Here is a 20120-nt window from a genome sequence, read left to right as displayed (position 1 = left end):
TCGACCTCACTTCCCTCTTCCGGTTCATTGGGGATAGGTGTTTCCAAAACATGATATAATTTTTCTTGTTTTAGAACAATCCTTAAATTTCGGAACCAATCCGAAAAGTTATTGTGGTTAAGACGGTCTTTAGCGAGAATAGATCGGAGAGATACGTTTTGGACGTTAGGGATTATGTTGTCGTCGACGTGTGCGGCCATCTGCAGAATTTTAATTAAGTTCATTTTAGTGTTTTACCTTTTTAATTATTAATACCCTTTTATATATACCAAATATAATTAATAATTAAAATCTAGAATCCAACGATAAACACGACTCCGGTTAGGTGACCTTTTTCCCATTGTCGGTTTATCAAGGTAGTTATTCATAACAATTGCAAACCCTTTTGCAACTTCTAGAGTTTATGGGACCGGTTCGAAATCATATTTCGTATCGGCATGTTTATCCCATCAACACCTATTAGACCCCATGCTTGGGTGACCCTCTTCACATGGTTCTAATTTAAGTCGTCCTACTTGTATCAACTTGTAATATTAACATACAAACGGTTAGGTGACCTTTTTCCCATTTATATGCCAATATTACCTCAACATATTAATTTACTCTACGCGGTTAGGTGACCTTTTTCCCACTAAGAGCTTACTAATATGTTAAGCGTTAATACAAAAGGATGGTGTTTAACTTGTTATCCTTAATTTTTAAAAGGGATTTTTAGTTTTAATAATTCTAGTTATAAAACTTTAAATCATGTTCTAACATGCATTTAGTAACATGATATTTTGAAACCATTTTCAAAATTCTAATTTATAATAAAACCATTTTATTATGGGCGTGAGACGGCTAGTTAATAAATCCATTTTATTAAACTATGTGTCACGTAATTACCGATAATTATTAGAACCCGTTTTATGCTTTGTTAATTAATTCTATGTGACGAAGTTGATATCCTAATATCTAGCAACCACATAATCAAACAATCAATTAACAAGAATACACAATTATACTAGACACGAGCCACTAAGTTAGACCACACTTGTTAGCCGAAACAAGTGTGTGTCTTAGGTCCGATCCTAAGGGACACATGACACATGGATGTTGTAGCTCCCACTCGATCCCGCATCCAAATGCTTCGAGCATCTTCTTCAACCCCGTTGTGATCCATTGGGCTTGAACTTGGGCCTTAGCTTCCATAAGCTTCCATTTGGGCTCAATAGGTGGGCTTAGGTTCTTTTGGGCTTGAATCCCCTTAATGGGCTTGTGAGACCTATTATCACCATACCCGGCCCAATAAGGCCCAAACTTCCAATTTTGCAATCTTCTTTAAATTTACAAAACAAATGTCCTAATACATTTTTTTCTATAAAATAAAGATATTACAAATAATCTATTTATTACATACCCATATGAATAAATAATTACAAAATTGCCCCTAATTAATTATTACAAACCGAAACTTTGAATAATTAATAACAATCACAACAAACATCCATTTGGTCTACGGCTCGGTCTAGTTTTAACAAACATAACCCGTTATGTCTTAGGAACCCGTTCCAAAACCCCTTGACCTTATCGGGCCTAGCCCAACCCATTTGGGCTTGACCCAATAACTTGATTATGGGCTTCGGCCCACATGAAAAATCTAATGGGCTTCGGCCCATTTAACCAAAATGGGCTTCGGCCCATTTAACTTTCTTCCCTCCTTTATTTTTCTTCTCGGTTAACCCATTAACCTAAAGAAGTGGGCTTCGGCCCAATCACATCCGAATTGGGCTTCGGCCCAAGAACTCGGTTTTATATATTTTTTTTTTTTATATTTTTTTTTTTTTGAACAAAGCCAAAAATAATAACAAGATTAAATACAAAAAATCATGCATGTTTATTTTTGTATAAAATCTTTCAAGGGGAAAAATATAAAACCGAAAACCCGAAGCTTAGTTTCCCGTATCCCGGCTCTTGATGCCATTTGTTGGGTTTCTATGGATAATTTATACTTAGTTAACCATTTAACTAGTCACAATTAAGGCGGAAGCGTGATATTTACAAACTAAACATATCTATCCATGTGTATATATATATATATATTACAAGTTTATATGATATGTGTTCATGAACAACCTAGTTTATTCATGTCATAAGATTACCAATAATCTATATGTTAGAAACCCGAGGCAAGGATCAAGTAATACGGAAAAACTAAACTATCAAAGCTTGTAAAACTTACATTCTTAAACCTTTAAGAGATGTAGTTGATGGTTGAAGAAGATGATGATGTTGATGCTAGACTTTCAAAGGGAAAATCCTCAAACGAAAGATACCCCGAGCCTCCAACACACACCGAGCTATGTTAGGGAGCTTGAACACCAAAAAACCGAGACCCGAGCCTCTTCCTTTTGTCTTGGCCGAAAACAAGAAGAAAGAAAAGAAAGAGTTGTGAGGTTTTTTTTTCTTGAAAGTTTTGATAATGATAAAATCTTCCAATCAATATCATATATTGTGTTAGGTTTTTTAGTCAAGTAACATACACTCAACCTTTCATCAAATCCATGACAAAACTTGACCAAAACCTTGGGGTGTGGGGCCCACCCAAAACCGGCCCCAAAATACCTTTTTTTTTTTTTTTTTTTATTTATTTTATACATTATAAAATATATAAACACCCCATCTTTTATAAACCATTTTATAAAAGAACACATAGTTAAATAATCATTCCAATAATAATTATTTGAATAAATAAATTAACCAATTAATTTATTTAACACTTTCAAGTATGTATTCAGAAACCCGATTTTCTGAATGTATCGTGTTCTGTATTTGTCTCATAGATCTTATCTTAACAAATACATAATTGGTGTGTGTCTAACTCGTTATTGGGTATGACCCGACTTGGATCAAACACAACTAGCCACATTAACCTAATTATGTGTCTCGGGCATACGGTATTCCAACAATACCCCTACAGGCAAACATGATCAACCCATCTCTTTCTTCACATCGGTCCACAAGATCTCGCTAAGGTAGCTTTTATGACTTGATATTCTACCTCGGCCAATGATCTGGAGACGACATCCTATTTCTTTGATTTCATGATATAGGTGCACCTCCCAACAATTGCAAGTAGTCCGTCCATAATCATATTTTTAAATGGGCACTCGAAACTAGTCAGAGTCGTAATAGTCCGTGAGAGTTATTCCTCCTTCCTTTGGAAGTAAAGTTCCTTTCCATGGGGTTGCTTTAAGGTATCGTAGTACACAGCTAGCAGCATCCATGCGACTTTGTCTCAGGCAGGCCCGGCTTCGAGAAAGCAAAAATATTTTTGGGCCAAAGGCAAAATTTTTTGGGGCCTTAATTAAAAAGGAGTATTTTGTTGGTTTAAACAATTAAATTTTTATATAGGTTTACTTGGTTATAATTTTGGTTGTATAAATTTTTTTTGTATAAAAATATGATTAAACATGTTTCATGGTTATAATTTGGGTTGAATAAAAATTTTATGTGTAAAAATATGATTAAACATGTCTCAAATGAGACTTGAACTCATGACCTTTAAGTTGAAAGTAATATCCATTTGCCACTAGACCAAGCCAGTGGTTATGTAATTAAGTTTAAACACTAAATAGACATCTTAATTTTAATAAGAATAAATATTTTTTTTTAAAAAAAAATTTCGGGCCTAACGGGGTGTCGGGCCTGTGGCCGTCGACTACCCCGCCACCCCTATGGGCCGGCCCTGGTCTCAGGTCTCTGACTAATTGGCTCAAAAACACTAACCGCGTAAGCAATGTCGGGTCTATTAGCTTATAAAAAGAGAATTTTGTCAACATGTCTATGATATAGGTTCACTTCGACTCGTGGCTCACCTTTATTTAGATTTAAGTTTTGTTCCACCGTAAACGGACTTGGACGACGACCCATCATACTCGTGTATGTTGGAAATCTTGTATAAAAGAATCCAAAAATAAGAAAAGAAATAATCAAGAAACGGTGAACCGGGCATGTGTTTGACACAATTCCCTTAAACAGATTCGCGGTCTGTTCCCAGGGTACTCCGGTTCGAAGCAGAAGCGTAGTACTGCCGGACTTGATCACTTGCCCGAAATGAAAACCGCAACAATGTTGTTGTAACAAAGAGGAAGAAGAAGAAGTGTGTATGTTGGTGTATTTTCGGTTGTGTCAAAATGATGCACTCATCATGGTTTTATAACCAAGGAATCATAACCATCATCAATTTCCAATTGATGACAATAAAAGAATAATAATATATATAATCAATTCTAATTGATGACCATTAAAGAATAATAATATTCAAATAAATAATGGTCATTAGTACATAATTGAAAACCAAAAACAATAATCATTATCATAATGATTATTAATTATCTTGACAAGGCCAATATATTTTGAATTTCAAAACCGAATTCCAAAATTGTCTCACGCGGGCTCGGGTTTTAATTGAGACTTCATTCACACACTTTAAAAAACTTCCAACAATCCCCCACTTGAATGGAGGTCGAAACAACATTATTTCAATTAGATTTCAGCAGTTGAATCTTGCATACAATAGGTAGGTGTTATCCTTTGAACCTTTGCTTATGAAGCATACTTAGCCCACTGGCTCTGAGTAGACGGTGATGTCTTTGAACTCGTCTGCCGTTTGTGTAGACGACAATATACTTCACACAAGACTCTCCCTGACAAAGTCAAGTCCTCATAGTTATGTTCGTTATGGTCATGAACATGCGCCTGGTTCTGCAAGAGCTATTAAGTATTGTGCCCAACAAAACCCTTCGAAGCGACCCCACTTCTCTCTCACATAGGTGATTCACCATGTATGACTACCTTGGTCGAATCATTAAAAGCCATATGTTTAGCCTCACACTTGTCACTTTTAGGAATGGACTAGAGGTTACCTTGCCACGTGGTAAACTCCCTCTTAAAATTGTAGGGTTATCCCCCCCCACAGTGACAGCACTAATTCATACAAGTAGGTTTTCCTATTGAACTCAACTCTTCAGATCTCCAGTCTGTTGAGTTAGGTTTCCTTCGCATGAACTTTAATTTTTCAAGGGCTTCAGTCCCATTCCCATGGATGACTTCTGAACTAACTCTCTACTTAGGCCTTTTGTTAGCGGATCCGCAATATTATCCTTTGACTTCACGTAGTCAACAGTGATAATTCCAGTAGATATTAGTTGTCGTAACGTATTATGTCTACGTCTAATATGTCTATTCTTACCAATATACATTGTGCTATGAGCTCTGCAAATTGCTGATTGGCTATCACAATGTATACAGATGGCCGATGCCGGCTTAGGCCATCTTGGTATATCCTCACCAAATTGATGTAACCATTCTGCCTCTTTGCCGGCTTTATCTAGGGCGATGAATTCTGATTCCATCGTGGATCTAGCTATAACCGTTTGTTTAGACGATTTCCACGATATAGCAGCACCTCCAAGTGTGAATACATACCCACTTGTTGCTCTGGAATCATTCGTGTCAGATATCCAATTTGCATCACAATGTCCTTCGACAACTGCAGGATATCTGTTATAATGCAACCCGTATTCTCTAGTGTATCTTAGGTACCGAAGCAACCGAATCACACAGTTCCAATGACTTGAACTTGGGTTGCTTGTGTATCTACTTAGCTTGCTCACAGCATATGCTAAGTCGGGTCTAGTGCAACTCATAAGATACATCAAGCTGCCAATAATTCTTGAGTATTCCAACTGGTTAACGGGTTCACCTCTATTCTTAGCTAGATGTTGACTCGTGTCAATGGGAGTTTTAGTTACATTAGAGTCATTCGCATTAAACTTCTCAAGAATTTTGCTCACGTAATGGGATTGACTTAAACAAGTCCATTTTGGGTTCGTGTGATTTTAACTCCCAAAATCACATCCGCCAAACCCATGTCCTTCATGTCAAATCTTGCTTTTAACATGTTCTTAGTGGACGTTATGATTTTGTCATCACTTCCAGCAATGAGCATATCATCTACGTATAAACACAACATGACATATCCATCGGATGTGTCCTTCACGTACACACATTTGTCACATTCATTGATTTTAAACCCAACATCAAGCATGACATGATCAAACTTTTGGTTCCATTGTTTAGGAGCTTGTTTCAATCCATACAAGTTCACACACTTTCTTTTCTTGCCCAACGGCTATGAAACCTTTGGGTTGTTCCATGTAAATCTCTTCCTCTAGATTTCCATTCAAGAAAGCCATTTTTACATCCATTTGGTGAACTTCCAAGTTTCTAATAGCGGCAATGGCAAACACCAACCTTATAGATGTTATTCGCGGAACCGGCGAATACGTATGAAAGTAATCTAAACCTTCTCGTTGTTTATATCCTTTGATCACCAACCTTGCTTTATACTTATCGATGGTGCCATTAGGTTTCTTCTTCTTCTTGAAGATCCATCGATATCCTAGTGGTTTGAATCCTTGAGGAAGATCCACTAGTTCCCACGTATGATTTTTAAGATAGAATCTATCTCACATTTGATGGTAGAAACATCTATATACCCATCGGTATTGTAAGCATATTATGATGAATTTTTAATGATGAATATCCAAGGATTTAAATATCTCATTACCATATATTAATTCATATGTTACAATTCGTTATTAACATATAATTCATATGTTACAATTCGTCATTAACAAATAATAATTCATATGTTACAATTCACACTTAGTGAATTTCCAAGGAGTTAATACATCATAAACATATATTAATTTATATGTTACAATTCACACTTAGTGAATTTCCATGGATTTAATACGTAATTAACATATATTAATTCATATGTTACAATTCGTCATTAACATATAATTCATATGTTACAATTCACACTTAGTGAATTTCCAAGGAGTTAATACGTCATAAACATATATTAATTTATATGTTACAATTCACACTTAGTGAATTTCCATGGATTTAATACGTAATTAATATATATTAATTCATATGTTACAATTCACACTTAGTGAATTTCCATGGAGTTAATACGTAATTAACATATATTATTCAAAACTCCATATGGATAATCATATGATATTTACACATCAAATCTCCAAGTGTTATTATCTTCAACACTTTCTTCATCCAACATGACTCATCTCGGTGATATCGTTTAATATTATGTATACAAGTATTCCCTAAAATAGAAATTCATGCACACATATCCTCATATCCTCGTTTCACTTTTGAAACCATACTTTTGAACAAATATGTTCAAATAACATCAACTTGTTACAATTACTACACTTAAGTAGCAAAGCTTGAATTTTTCTAACACATCCATTAGAAAATTAACGTTTACACAAAACGTTATAAATAAATCGTATCTTACACGCATGTTAGATATTTAACGTTTACAAGAAACGAATGGTTTACTCAAAACCATTTCTAACACAATTGTTAGACACAAACGATTGCAAAAATCGTCAAACAAAACTAATAAAATCCCAACTGTTTTACAAGATCAGTTCTAACATTATCGTTAGAACACAAACAATTACACAAAACGTTTTCTAAAACCAAACGGTTGATCAAATATTACATTTTGTAACATTGTATAGGATTTAAGATTGCATCATGATCTCTAAAATCCAAACACACCAAGTTTTACTACGCACATAATTTCCCAAAAGAAAATATTTATAGATTATAACATCTAAATATTTTTATTTCAAACCATTTCGTGAACCCAAAATCCTTATAAATAAGGTTTTATGATTGTAGCAACAATCTTACGAACTCTGTTTAAGTTTGTTGGAAATCTTGTATAAAAGAATCCAAAAATAAGAAAAGAAATAATCAAGAAACGGTGAACCGGGCTTGTGTTTGACACAATTCCCTTAAAAAGATTCTCGGTCTGTTCCCAAGGTACTCCGGTTCGAAGCAGAAGTGTAGTACTTCCGGACTTGATCACTTGCCCGAAACGAAAACCGTAACAATGTTGTTGTAACAAAGAGGAAGAAGAAGAAGTGTGTATGTTGGTGTATTTTCGGTTGTGTCAAAATGATGCACTCATCATGGTTTTATAACCAAGGAATCATAATCATCATCAATTTCCAATTGATGACAATAAAAGAATAATAATATTCAAATAATTGCCATTAAACATAATCAATTCTAATCGATGACCATTAAAGAATAATAATATTCAAATAAATAATGGTCATTAGTGCATAATTGAAAACCAAAAACAATAATCATTATCATAATGATTATTAATTATCTTGACAAGGCCAATATATTTTGAATTTCAAAACCGAATTCCAAAATTGTCTCACGCAGGCTCGGGTTTTAATTGAGACTTCATTCACACACTTTAAAAAACTTCCAACAGTGTCTTCTAGAATATCAAGAATACATTGTTGTTGACTTAGTACCAACCCCTCTTTTGTACGAACCATGTACCCTAATCTCAAGGAAGAAGTTTTTTGGGACCAAGATCTTTGATGCTTAATTTTTTATCGAGGAATGTTTGGTTTCTTAGATTTTGTTTGAATCGTTGCCCATGATGACTATATCATCACCATAAATGAGTGCAGAAACAAATACATCTTTAGCCTTGAAGAGAGTTAAAGAGTGATCAGCACCAATCTGTTTGAAAACAACTTCAATCAAGGTGGTGCTAAACTTTTTATACCAATTCCTTGATACTTGTTTCAGCCGATATAGTGATTTCTTTAGTTTGTAAACCCGATTGTCATCACATTTTTCAAATCCTTGAGGTATCTTTATCTAAACATCTTCATGCATATCTCCATGTAAGAAAGTATTGTTAATGTCTAGTTGCTGGACATTAAACATAATCAATTCCAATCGATGACCTTTAAAGAATAATAATATTCAAATAAATAATGGTCATTAGTGCATAATTGAAAACCAAAAACAATAATCATTATCATAATGATTATTAATTATCTTGACAAGGCCAATATATTTTGAATTTCAAAACCGAATTCCAAAATTGTCTCACGCGGGCTCGGGTTTTAATTGAGACTTCATTCACACACTTTAAAAAACTTCCAACAATCCCCCACATGAATGGAGGTCGAAACAACATTATTTCAATTATATTTCAGCAGTTGAATCTTGCATACAATAGGTAGGTGTTATCCTTTGAACCTTTGCTTATGAAGCATACTTAGCCCACTGGCTCTGAGTAGACGGTGATGTCTTTGAACTCGTCTGCCGTTTGTGTAGACGACAATATACTTCACACAAGACTCTCCCTGACAAAGTCAAGTCCTCATAGTTATGTTCGTTATGGTCATGAACATGCGCCTGGTTCTGCAAGAGTTATTAAGTATTGTGCCCAACAAAACCCTTCGAAGCGACCCCACTTCTCTCTCACATAGGTGATTCACCATGTATGACTACCTTGGTCGAATCATTAAAAGCCATATGTTTAGCCTCACACTTGTCACTTTTAGGAATGGACTAGAGGTTACCTTGCCACGTGGTAAACTCCCTCTTAAAATTGTAGGGTTATCTTCATGCATATCTCCATGTAAGAAAGTATTGTTAATGTCTAGTTGCTGGATATGCCACCCCTTCTTGACAGCTATGGCCATCATGCCTCGAATGGTGACCAATTTTGTGACTGATGCAAAGGTTTCATGAAAATCATTTGGTATGTATTTTATTTTGTACACCTATTTTGAATCTATTGCACGCTATCCTTCTGGTAATCTTTCTAAGGTCTGAATTCCATTCTCTTTTAGAGCTTGGATCTCTTTATTCATTGCCTCTCTCCACCTCAAGCCTTAAATGGCCTAATTAAATTTTTTTAGCTCACTATTGCTAGTAATGTCCACCACCAAAAAGGCTTTATTATTAGAAGTTAACTTTTTATAACAAAGAAAATGTGCTAAGGGATGTACCGCTCAGGACCTTTGATCGGGAGTGGGTTGCTCATACACTATAGATGGGGTAAACGAACTTCGTAATCATCGAGATGCTTTGGCCGAGACTTGTTTCTTTTCTCTCTTGGTGGTTCTATGTTTCTAGTCTTGGCTCAGTGGGTTTGTGTACAACTTCAAAGTTAGATGTTCCTTCTTGAGTAATGAGATTTGGGCTCGGAGGTTGGTCTTGGTCCATCATGATTATTTGTATTTTCTGCCTCGTCACTAATGGAGTTAGACTCCAAAATTATATGTGGTCATGTTTGGGATTTTCTCAGTCTATCAGGCCCATTGGTTCTTTATTTTTGCCTAGTTTTCTTCTTTAAGCCTTTTGCTCATCATCCCACCACTTTGGTGGGACAAGAATCTCTTCCTCTACCGTTGCATTTTTAAAAGGAGAAATATTTTATATAAATTTGACATCCCTAGATATTATAATTTTGTTGTGCTTGACATTAAAAATCTTGTAACCTTTTATGTCATGTGGGTAGCCCATAAAAATTCCCGGTTTACCTCCTTACTCAAATTCATCGCCTCTTGTTTCCATGCTTTTAAAATATGCAAGGAAACTGAAAACCCTCATGACTCATGTGTTCATATTCGAGTTTTTATATATAGGATAGGAAACACTCAGCCCAAACCTTGTCGGAAAGTTAGACTCAAATCTTAGAGCCCGTGTATTTACCAATAACTTGCTCGTGTAAATGAAGGCATGCGATACTTCCACCACACATCAAAATGTAATAATTTAAAGACAACATTTGTTTTAGTGGTGCTATTTGGAAATGCCAATTTGGTGAACTTGGACTTTAACACAAGAATCACAAAAAATCCATTTGGTTTAAACTAGCGTTTTTACAAAAATTAGCATACACAAGTTTAGAATTAGAAGCATGACCCATTCTATTGTGTCGTATGGCAACCATCACCATCATCGTCTTTTTCTTATTTCCCATCATCACCATCTCGTATAGACCTTTTTTGCAATCACGCACTTCAATCAATGTCCTCAAACTCATATCCTGCATGACACAAAAGTCGGGAAAGAAGGTAGGAGCACATATAAGTTCATGTGATAGATTTACTAGCACGGAGAAGATTGAATTTGAAATTAGGTACATGAAGGACGCCTTTTATCGTTGTTCCATTTGGTAAAATATATTACTCCACTACCGTCTAAGACTATCAAATCACCGTTTGTTATAACGCAATCAATGTGGTAATCAGAGTAGAAAATCATTGCAAATTATATGCTAGGTGGCACACGAGTCGATAGCCCACTTACCCTCCTGGCTAATATTACTTTCATGCTATGCCCATGTACCTTCTTCCTTGGGTGCGTTCATTTTGTCACCAAAGATCTTCCTTCACAAATTGTTGGTATTGCTCGTTGGTCAAGCCGGGTATTTTACTAGTCTCCCCCTCAACACAAGCATCTCTTCCATTGTTTTTATTTCCTTCTAGTTTATCCCCGATCACGGTGGTGATAGGGTTTGTGTTAATTATTTTTTAGTTTTATTTTAATTTTTTATAGGATCATTAGGTTCTCTTTGATATCATAACAATTTTGTTATGCGAAAAGATAATCATTTCAATGAAAAGCCTATTACTTTATACACAAAATAAGAAAACTATCGAGCCAAAATCAATGCTTTGAAATAGGAAGCTCTAACGGAAAGGGAATGAAGTGTAGATGAAAATAATATATGACAAAAGTCAAGTAGAGATATGCTAGACTAATGGTAATATCTTTTAGGTGTGTTCGTGAATCATGAATATGACATTCAAGTTACTAAATGACGTTCGGCTGTTATTTGGAAGTAACATTTGTAATTATAATATACTAAAATATGTTAAGCACTTCATTCTATGCATTTACTGTTTACTATAAAGATAATGTCAACATATAGAACTTTTATTCGGAAGTAACTTTTGTAATTATAATATACTAAAAAAAGAGTTCATCACTTCATCCTATGCATTTACTGTTTACTATAAAAATAACTTCAACATATAGAACTTTATAGGAATGTATTTTATTTTAGGAAATCCATCATATCTGCATATCAATTGTAAAATCATTGGCCCTTTGAAAAAAGCGTAAAATATGATTGATATAAATGCATTAAAATTCAAAATCAAATGCAGTTATGTTATTGTGTGTATACATTTGTATGATGCTAGCTTTATCACATATATGCATGCACCTTGAAGTTAACTAGTACTCAAAAAGTTAACCATGGCTCCCAAATCCTTTATCCTACATACTCTCCTAACCTTGTCAATATCCTTCCATGGAATCTCTGCCATGAATTACCCTGTGACAAATAAAGCCGCCAACACCCCCGGTGGGATTCGTTTCACAAATGAAATCGGTATTCCATTCACAAAGCAAATAATGGGTACCATCAATGAATTCATATGGACAACCCTTTTCCAACAGACCGATCCCTCAGATCGGAAACCTATAGATTCGGTGGATCTTTACATTGTTGAATTCCTCAAAGGAGCCGCAGCAGACGTATGGGATATTTACAAGATTAATTTTAGTTCAGTATTTTTAAATGACTACCAAGGTTACCTGAAGTGGGCATTCATATCCGTACTTTACCACGAAATGACCCACGTTTTTCAATGGAATGGTGAAGGTCGTGCTCCAGGAGGATTGACCGAAGGAATAGCGGATTATGCGATATTATCAGTAGGTTACGCACCAGACGGGGCCTTCGCAGTACCAGGACAGGGGACCGTTGGGATCAAGGGTATGGTTTCACCGCCCGATTTCTTCAGTATTGTGAGGGGATCAGCCCTGGATTCGTGGCAAATCTTAACAAGAAAATGAGGTTTGATTACGATGACAAGTATTTTGAAGAGTTGACTGGGAAGCCCGTAGATCAACTATGGAAAGAATACAAGGCTAGTTATGGACAATGATCCATATATGTGATAAATAGTTCGATAAATCAAATGTGGTTGAATATAGGGGAATGTAGGGAAATAATCACATTTTCTAATTAGAATACATTTATATAACGAAGGAATTGGCAATTAAGGTTTTGCAAATTCTTGGACTAAAATCTAAAAATCTTACTCAATATCAAGATTATTCAATTAGAGAAGTGGCTATCAAGTTTCATATTAACATAGGTTAGGCTAAATGTACCCCCTCTGTTTGCTTGTCATACTCCTTTGGAAAAACCAACTTTCATATTAACCATTGAAATCATATAATTACCAAATTAGCACAAAATAAGGATTTCATATTATTTTTTTTACAAGTTGCGTTTTTTTATGATTTCGAGTTTGAAGCTTCGGGTTTAGGGTTTATGGTTTAGGGTTTCGGGTTTAGGGTTTATGGTTTAGGGTTTCGGGTTTAGGGTTTCGAGTTTCGGGTTTATTTTTTAAAAGATAATGACGTAAAATAAGGATATTATATATGGGAAAAGTGAATACGGTGTTGTTAGTCGTCTAAGCTTACACGTTAAACTCATCAAAACTACGTAGTTTTGATTAAAAATTTCCTAAAATACATTCAATTAAGTTACATCTATTTGGGAAAAAGAGTTTGGACGTGGTTTAGTCATGCTTCTTCCTAATTCCTTATGACCTCAATTCTTGCACTCATTTGCATAATATTAGGGGGTGTTTGGTACAGAGAATGGAAAAGGAGAGAAAATAGAAATGGAAATGGAATTATAGAGAAAGAGAATTGGTATGGAGAATGAGAATCATTTCTCTTGTTTGATACACGAGAAAATAAACAGAGAACTCTACCATACCCAACCCCACCTCCACCCAACCTGACACCACTCGCCACCGCAGCCCCACCACCACCACCAGCCCCACCACCACAGCCCCACACCACCAGCACCACCACCAAAGCCCTTTCTTCAACCACAGCCCACCACCACCTGCTGCCGCCACCAAATCCCCTTCTTCAACCACAGTACACAAGAAATTAAAAAGATTCAAATTTTTGGAACATAAGATATAGAAAAAGGAGGCTCAGATCTGTCATCACTGCCTCTTTGGAGATTTTGTGGTGGTGGTTGTGGTGGCGATGATGATGATGATGATAATCAGAAGCCACCTGCGACCACCGCCGATTTCCACCACCACTGTCACCCACCTGCGACCACAATCACCCGACCATCTGAAAACCCTCACCTACCACGAACCACCACTTGAAACCCTAATCTCCGTTCACCCGTACCACCTGCAACCTACAACCGGTTACCATCTCTATGTTCACCACTGCGAACGGCGGAGACGGGGTGGTGGTTGCAGACTTGGAGACGAGGTGGCGGTTGCAGACTTGGAGACGAGGTGGTGGCCGGAGACGGGGTGGTGGCCGGAGACGGGGTGGTGGCCGGAGACGAGGTGGTGACATGCTATGAGGAGGCTGCTGAGAAATGGATTTCTCTTTGTTTTAAAGAGAAATGGAATTCTCTAGTTTTAGAGAAATAGAAAGAGAAATAGAAATGAAAAGTGGAAAACAAACAAAAGAAATATTTCTAATTCCATTTCTCCCCAATCAAATCCCTCTACCAAACACCCCCTTAGGGTTAAATAAGAAAAGTTTAAATTAACAACAAAAGTTGTGTGAAATAAATATTTCGATGATGAACCAGTGACCGATTCAAGCAAAGGTGAAGTCCAAAGGATTGAATTAAATGAATCTGTATTGATATGTTAACTGTGCTCTTATTTCACAGCTACATTAAATATTAACAAATTTGGGAAAAAAAATTGCTTGCTGGTATGTCTGTATAATCCAAGTCACTGATTAAAATTAAAATTGAACTTGAATGAAATTACACATTAAAGATGACACCACATCAAGAAAAATGGATTACATAAGAGAGGATCTTCAATGGTCTATTTGTATTTCTGTACCATCATTCTTATAGGTTCATATAATACTAGTTAGTTATGAATGGAAGAAAATACATCGACATGAGTGATTTTTGGCCAGTAATTGATAAAATCTGGCATTATTATATAGAATTTTGTTAAATTAGGAAGTTTTTAATCATAACTACGTAGTTTTGATGGGTTTTGCGTGTAAGCTTAGACGCTTAACAGCACCGTATTCACTTTCCCTTTGATAAAATCTGGCATTATTATATAGAATTTTAGTTAAATTAGGAAGTTTTTAATCAAAACTACGTAGTTTTGATGGGTTTTGCGTGTAAGCTTAGACGCCTAACAACACCGTATTCACTTTCCCCATTATACATATACTAGTTTAAGACTCGTGTAATACACAGGCAATTAATGAAAATTTTAATATTTAAACATTAAGCAAATTACAATCAATAACACAGTTGTCATATATTGTTAATACAATTACAAATCACACTAAAATTACAAGGATTACAAAAAAAATTACACAAGTATTTTAAAAATAAAAAAATTTTCCTTGTACACAACATTTGTTGTTGTATTGGTCAGATTACCTTGTTTATCAAGAATCCGAATCTTTAGCCCACACCAGCTTGTAACTCTCGACAAGGCGACGTATAGTTGTCCATGAGAGAACACGGGTTCTTTTAAGTACAAACATACCCTTGAAACTGATTGATAAAAAAAACTTAAATTTTGATGTTGTATTTCTTTTAGACTACATCATTTTCTAAAAAACATAACATATAAAAAAATCCGATATACATAATGTCAATATAACGAATTTATTAAAATTAAAGATATTGAAACCGGAAATAGTGGGATTTGTTAAATTTGATATTATGTGATATACTTTTTAAAAGTAATTTGAAACTGTTTCCTAAAATCTTCATTTTTGGTTAAAATTGAAGATAATTTTATTTCCTAATTAAAATTGAGTTTCTAATTAAAAAAACGAAATTATTTCCTAAAAATAAGTTTATTTTTGGTTAAAATGAGTTTCTAATTTGAATTTCTTTCCAAAAATCATATGAGTTTGACCACTCATATACCTACCTAAAATGAATTTCTAATTTGTTTAACTAAAATTAAGAAAAATTATAATAAAAACAACATTTTAAACGTAACCTAATAATTTAACAAAATATAATCTGTTGTTGTATTTGTTTGAGACTACATAATGTCTATATAACACATAATATAACGAATTATATTGAAATTGAGAGATATCGAAACCCAAATTAATGGGAGTTTGTTAAGTTTTATATAAAGTAAATGTATACCTTTTTGCTGACCTCAATAAAAGATCTAAGAAGGTAACATCGATATTTAATTTTATCTTTGTCTGAAGTCAACATGTTGACCATGTCCACACCGATAGCAGCACCACATGATGGAGTGGGACATCTTAATGTCAAGCATCCAGGACCAGGACCATCACTGATAGATGTGCTGATGTAAGCTATAACAAAATGATATAAAGATAAAAACTTTATTAAAAATGCAAGCTTTTCACTAAAAATCAGCTAATACATGGAATTTTTTTTAATAAAATAAACCTTTCCAGGATGTATTGCAAAAAGGATGGCCACAAGTAGCAGAGCTAATCTTATCAAGTGAATATGATTCAAAGCAGATCCCACAAAGCAGCTTCAAAAGATATAAACAGAAGACCACATATTACAACATTGAAAAACATCTAATTTAATATTGCACAATCATATTCAACATATTTAACCTAACATTTGCATACCTATCCAACTTTTGGTGGCTTAACTGTCTTGTCCAACAGACCAACAACCTTTCTAACTTTATTCTCATTAGCAAACCATGCTTCATGAACATTACTAACATTCCTGCACAACAAAAATACCAAACTTCTTGATCAGATGATTTATTCACATAACTTAACACAATACCAGTTATAAGTGCGTAAAATCATGCATGCGGAATCCCTTGAAATCGAAAGAACCGAGCAAATTGTAGTGATATCTTCCTCTTGGCGTTGGCAGATATCGTCTTCCTTCAATATAGTATAATTTTTCTGGATCATAAAAGAAGGTATCAAGAACAAAGGTTAAATTATCCAACTTTACCCACCCCTCTTGAATTCTCAACAATCAGTTTTAAAGCAGCTAAAAAATCAACTTTACTAATATTGATGAATAAACAATCAGAAAAAAGATAATGTCTTCGAACAATCACATCATTAGCTATATATGGGTAAAATTGAGTGTGTTTATCGGGCTTAGGGCAGGCTATATTCTAAAACACAACCATAAAAATAAGAAACACAGGCTTAGGGCATGCTATATTCTCACTTGTAAATTACTCATTTACTCATCACCAATGAAGCTTCGCCCTTGCATGAAACTAATCTCCGCCAAGTATTATGAAATCCCAACCAGCAAATTGCTGAACCACATATAAATACAACATATTACAATGTACCAGTTTTCTACTACTAAGAATACCACAATTAGCTTAATTATAAACCACAAATTCACACCACATACACGCATCCAACATGACTATGTAATTTATATCCATCTCAATATTCAATTTCTTATTCAAGCATGACTATTTTAACCTAGATACCCTAAATGATCACTTGAATACAGACATAAAGGAGGGAATTGTGATTTACCTGATAATAAGCAACAAAGGAGCAGGTTCGTGAGATCTGAGAATGCGACTGATGAGTGATGGTTATCGTGATGGGGGTTCGTGAGATTTCAATGCGGGCAGTGATGGTAGTGGCGGCCGTGGAGGGACAATAATAGTATTCAATACTCCATATCTATAGAGGATCTTCCTTTCCATCATTCAAGGCTTGACTGATGGTTATTTTCTTAGGGCGGTTCATGAGATTTCGGTACCGGCGGCGGCCATGGAGAGGGGGATGGATGATGGAGTTGGGAGAGTTTTGTGATTTAGGGTTTAGAAAGGAATAAAAGATATAGATCCGAATAACATTAAACAGGGTGGGTAATGACCTATAGGATTCATATTTAAAAAATGGGTTAAAAAGTCTAAGAATAGATGAGAGTGTGAAAAGTGGCACTTAGTGGTAGTCTTTTATTAGAGGAGTAAGATACTATTAAAATTTAAAAAAAAAGATATTATAAATATTTACAATATTAATACTAAAAAAATAAATTAATAGTAATACTTGATAGTTTTTAATTTGATATATGTAGTATAGATTATTAAGTGACAAAAATATTGTAGGGACTAATATGTATATAAATAATTTTAGGAGGTGTTTCGGTCAAAAATTAGCAAACTAACTTTTGATCAAATTAGTGCGTGAGGCAAGGGGCTTAAAGGTGAAAAGATTGAATACAAGGATATGATTACGAGGGAAAAAACCCTTGATTATGATAATCTTCGTTTCGGTCAAGATTTTACAACTTAATCCTTAGTCGAATTGCTTCAGTTAAGGATTATGAGCTTAACTATTAGTCGAATTAACGCTTGATTATTATGATCTCCTGCACAAAAACCCCCGGACGGTGAAAACTATCACTGTCAAGTATTATTAATAACAAAAATCAGTGAGTACAAAGTATTGGAGCTGATAGAATATCGAAAGCTAAGTGTTACAGTGATTTCTAGTAAGCTAAACAGTGAGTTGTGTGTGACCTATCGATATTATCAACTCAATTTATAACAAAAAGATTACAACTGTTATTCCGATTATTCCGGAAACCCTAAACTACTTCTTCAACAAGCCGTTATTGTCCACGTTGTTAGTTGACGAAGTTCAAGCAATATTCCGTTGCAATCCACGTTCCCATAAACATATTTTAAACGTGCTCTTATCTGCAAAACAGTTAGATAATATAGAACAATTGAATTAGTCAACGTACCTTCCTCAGAATAACCACTTTAGTCAACATCCTTAAGTTAAGCTTCATTCCGAGGATAAAAATCCACACCCAACAATCGCCCCCAATTTTTACTGCGTGACAGCTGTAAAAATTATAAATTTTAAAAGCAATAATATCTCTGATATGTGAATTGACGTGCGCGGGAATCGAGGAGACTCTACAACTGCATCTTTAGGTTATAATTAAACCATTTCCAATTTCATTAATTATAACTCTGCTCCCACTGGTTCATAATCAGGTTAGTTTCTCTCTCTCGTCTTTTTAATTTCTTGAAAATTTTCTTCTGATTCGAACAACAATGAGGAAGAAAACCCCTCAAGCGCCCAAACCTTTTTCCTTCAAAACCTCGGAAGATTTTGTTGACCAGGACCTCATTCCGGCAACCGATGAGGACCAGTGTCTTTTCAATGATCTTGATATTAAGTTTCTGAAAGAGACGGGTTTGCTACCTGCCGGAACCGTTTTCAGGCCACATGATCCCAAAGTCAAGGCTGATTTTTCCTCCAAAACTTGTACCTGCTTCTTTTATTACCCCTTTTCAATTGGTCTTTCATATCCGTTTCCCCCGCTTATACAAGAGTTCTTTGATGTGACCGGATTCTCGTACTCACAAGTCATGCCAATGGTGTGGAGGGTTTTGGCCACAGTAGACCGTTTGAACAAAGCCCATGGGTTGTCCATAGGTGTGCCTGAGATCGCTACAACTTACAATCTCCGAACCCACGGATCTTTTCGCTATTGTCTTCAATCCAAATCCAGCCGTCTTTACCTGATTCCCAAGGTGTCCGGTAGCGATCCTGATTGGAAAAAACATTTCTTTTTCGTTCGTCGAGATTCTATTCCGAATGGGGTGGACTTGCCAATTAAATGGGTTCATAAGGGTAGGAAATCTGTAGGATTAAACTTCTTTTTGCAACGATTTATTTTGATATGGTTTGTTTCTTGATAGTTGTGTTTGAGGATTTGATAAAGCTTAGGAAGGACACAAAGAAAAGGCTTAAGGCGTTGTTCAAAATTCCGGCAGAGGAAAGGGAATTTTGGTTAGAGGAAGAAACATGAGAGACAAGCGTGATTGCTGCTACACCTGCTGAGAGCATGAATTCTGGTAAGGGTTTTGAGGATTTTAGGTTTTCTAGGGATTTTTTCGTATTGAAAATAACTTGAAAAATCATTGTGTAGGGATGCCGAAGCCAAAGTCTTTTAACTTGGTGGATTTGGATGATTTTATTGAGGATAGGACAGTGGTGAAACAAGAATATTCGAAGACACTTTCCCCTTCGGTGAGAATTCCAACGACCCGCTAGAAAAGTGCTGCACAGAAGAAGAGGAAAGCTACTACTTCGGCCGAGACCGAGCCTTTTGCTGACTTGACCGTTGCTGATGC

The 20120-nt window shown here is 35.3% G+C and overlaps 1 protein-coding gene across 1 annotated transcript; it reads left to right on the top strand.

Annotated features, from left to right (window-relative positions):
• Positions 1–12246: 12246 nt before the first annotated feature.
• LOC143592506 (uncharacterized) lies at positions 12247–12780 on the top strand. Its single transcript, XM_077072405.1, has one exon. The coding sequence runs from the start codon at positions 12247–12249 to the stop codon at positions 12778–12780; it is 534 nt and encodes a 177-aa protein (XP_076928520.1).
• Positions 12781–20120: the final 7340 nt, after the last annotated feature.

Source organism: Bidens hawaiensis, unplaced genomic scaffold (assembly GCF_021521415.1).
Source record: "Bidens hawaiensis isolate Kalapana, Puna unplaced genomic scaffold, B.hawaiensis_p1.1 tig00040963_1, whole genome shotgun sequence".
NCBI classification, from domain to species: domain Eukaryota; kingdom Viridiplantae; phylum Streptophyta; class Magnoliopsida; order Asterales; family Asteraceae; genus Bidens; species Bidens hawaiensis.
The sequence above is the reverse complement of the archived record's forward strand: the minus strand, read 5'-3'. Positions and strand labels throughout refer to the sequence as shown.

Coding starts and splice junctions, on each gene's coding strand:
- LOC143592506 (XM_077072405.1), top strand. CDS start 12,247: ATGAATTACCCTGTGACAAATAAAGCCGCCAACACCCCCGGTGGGATT.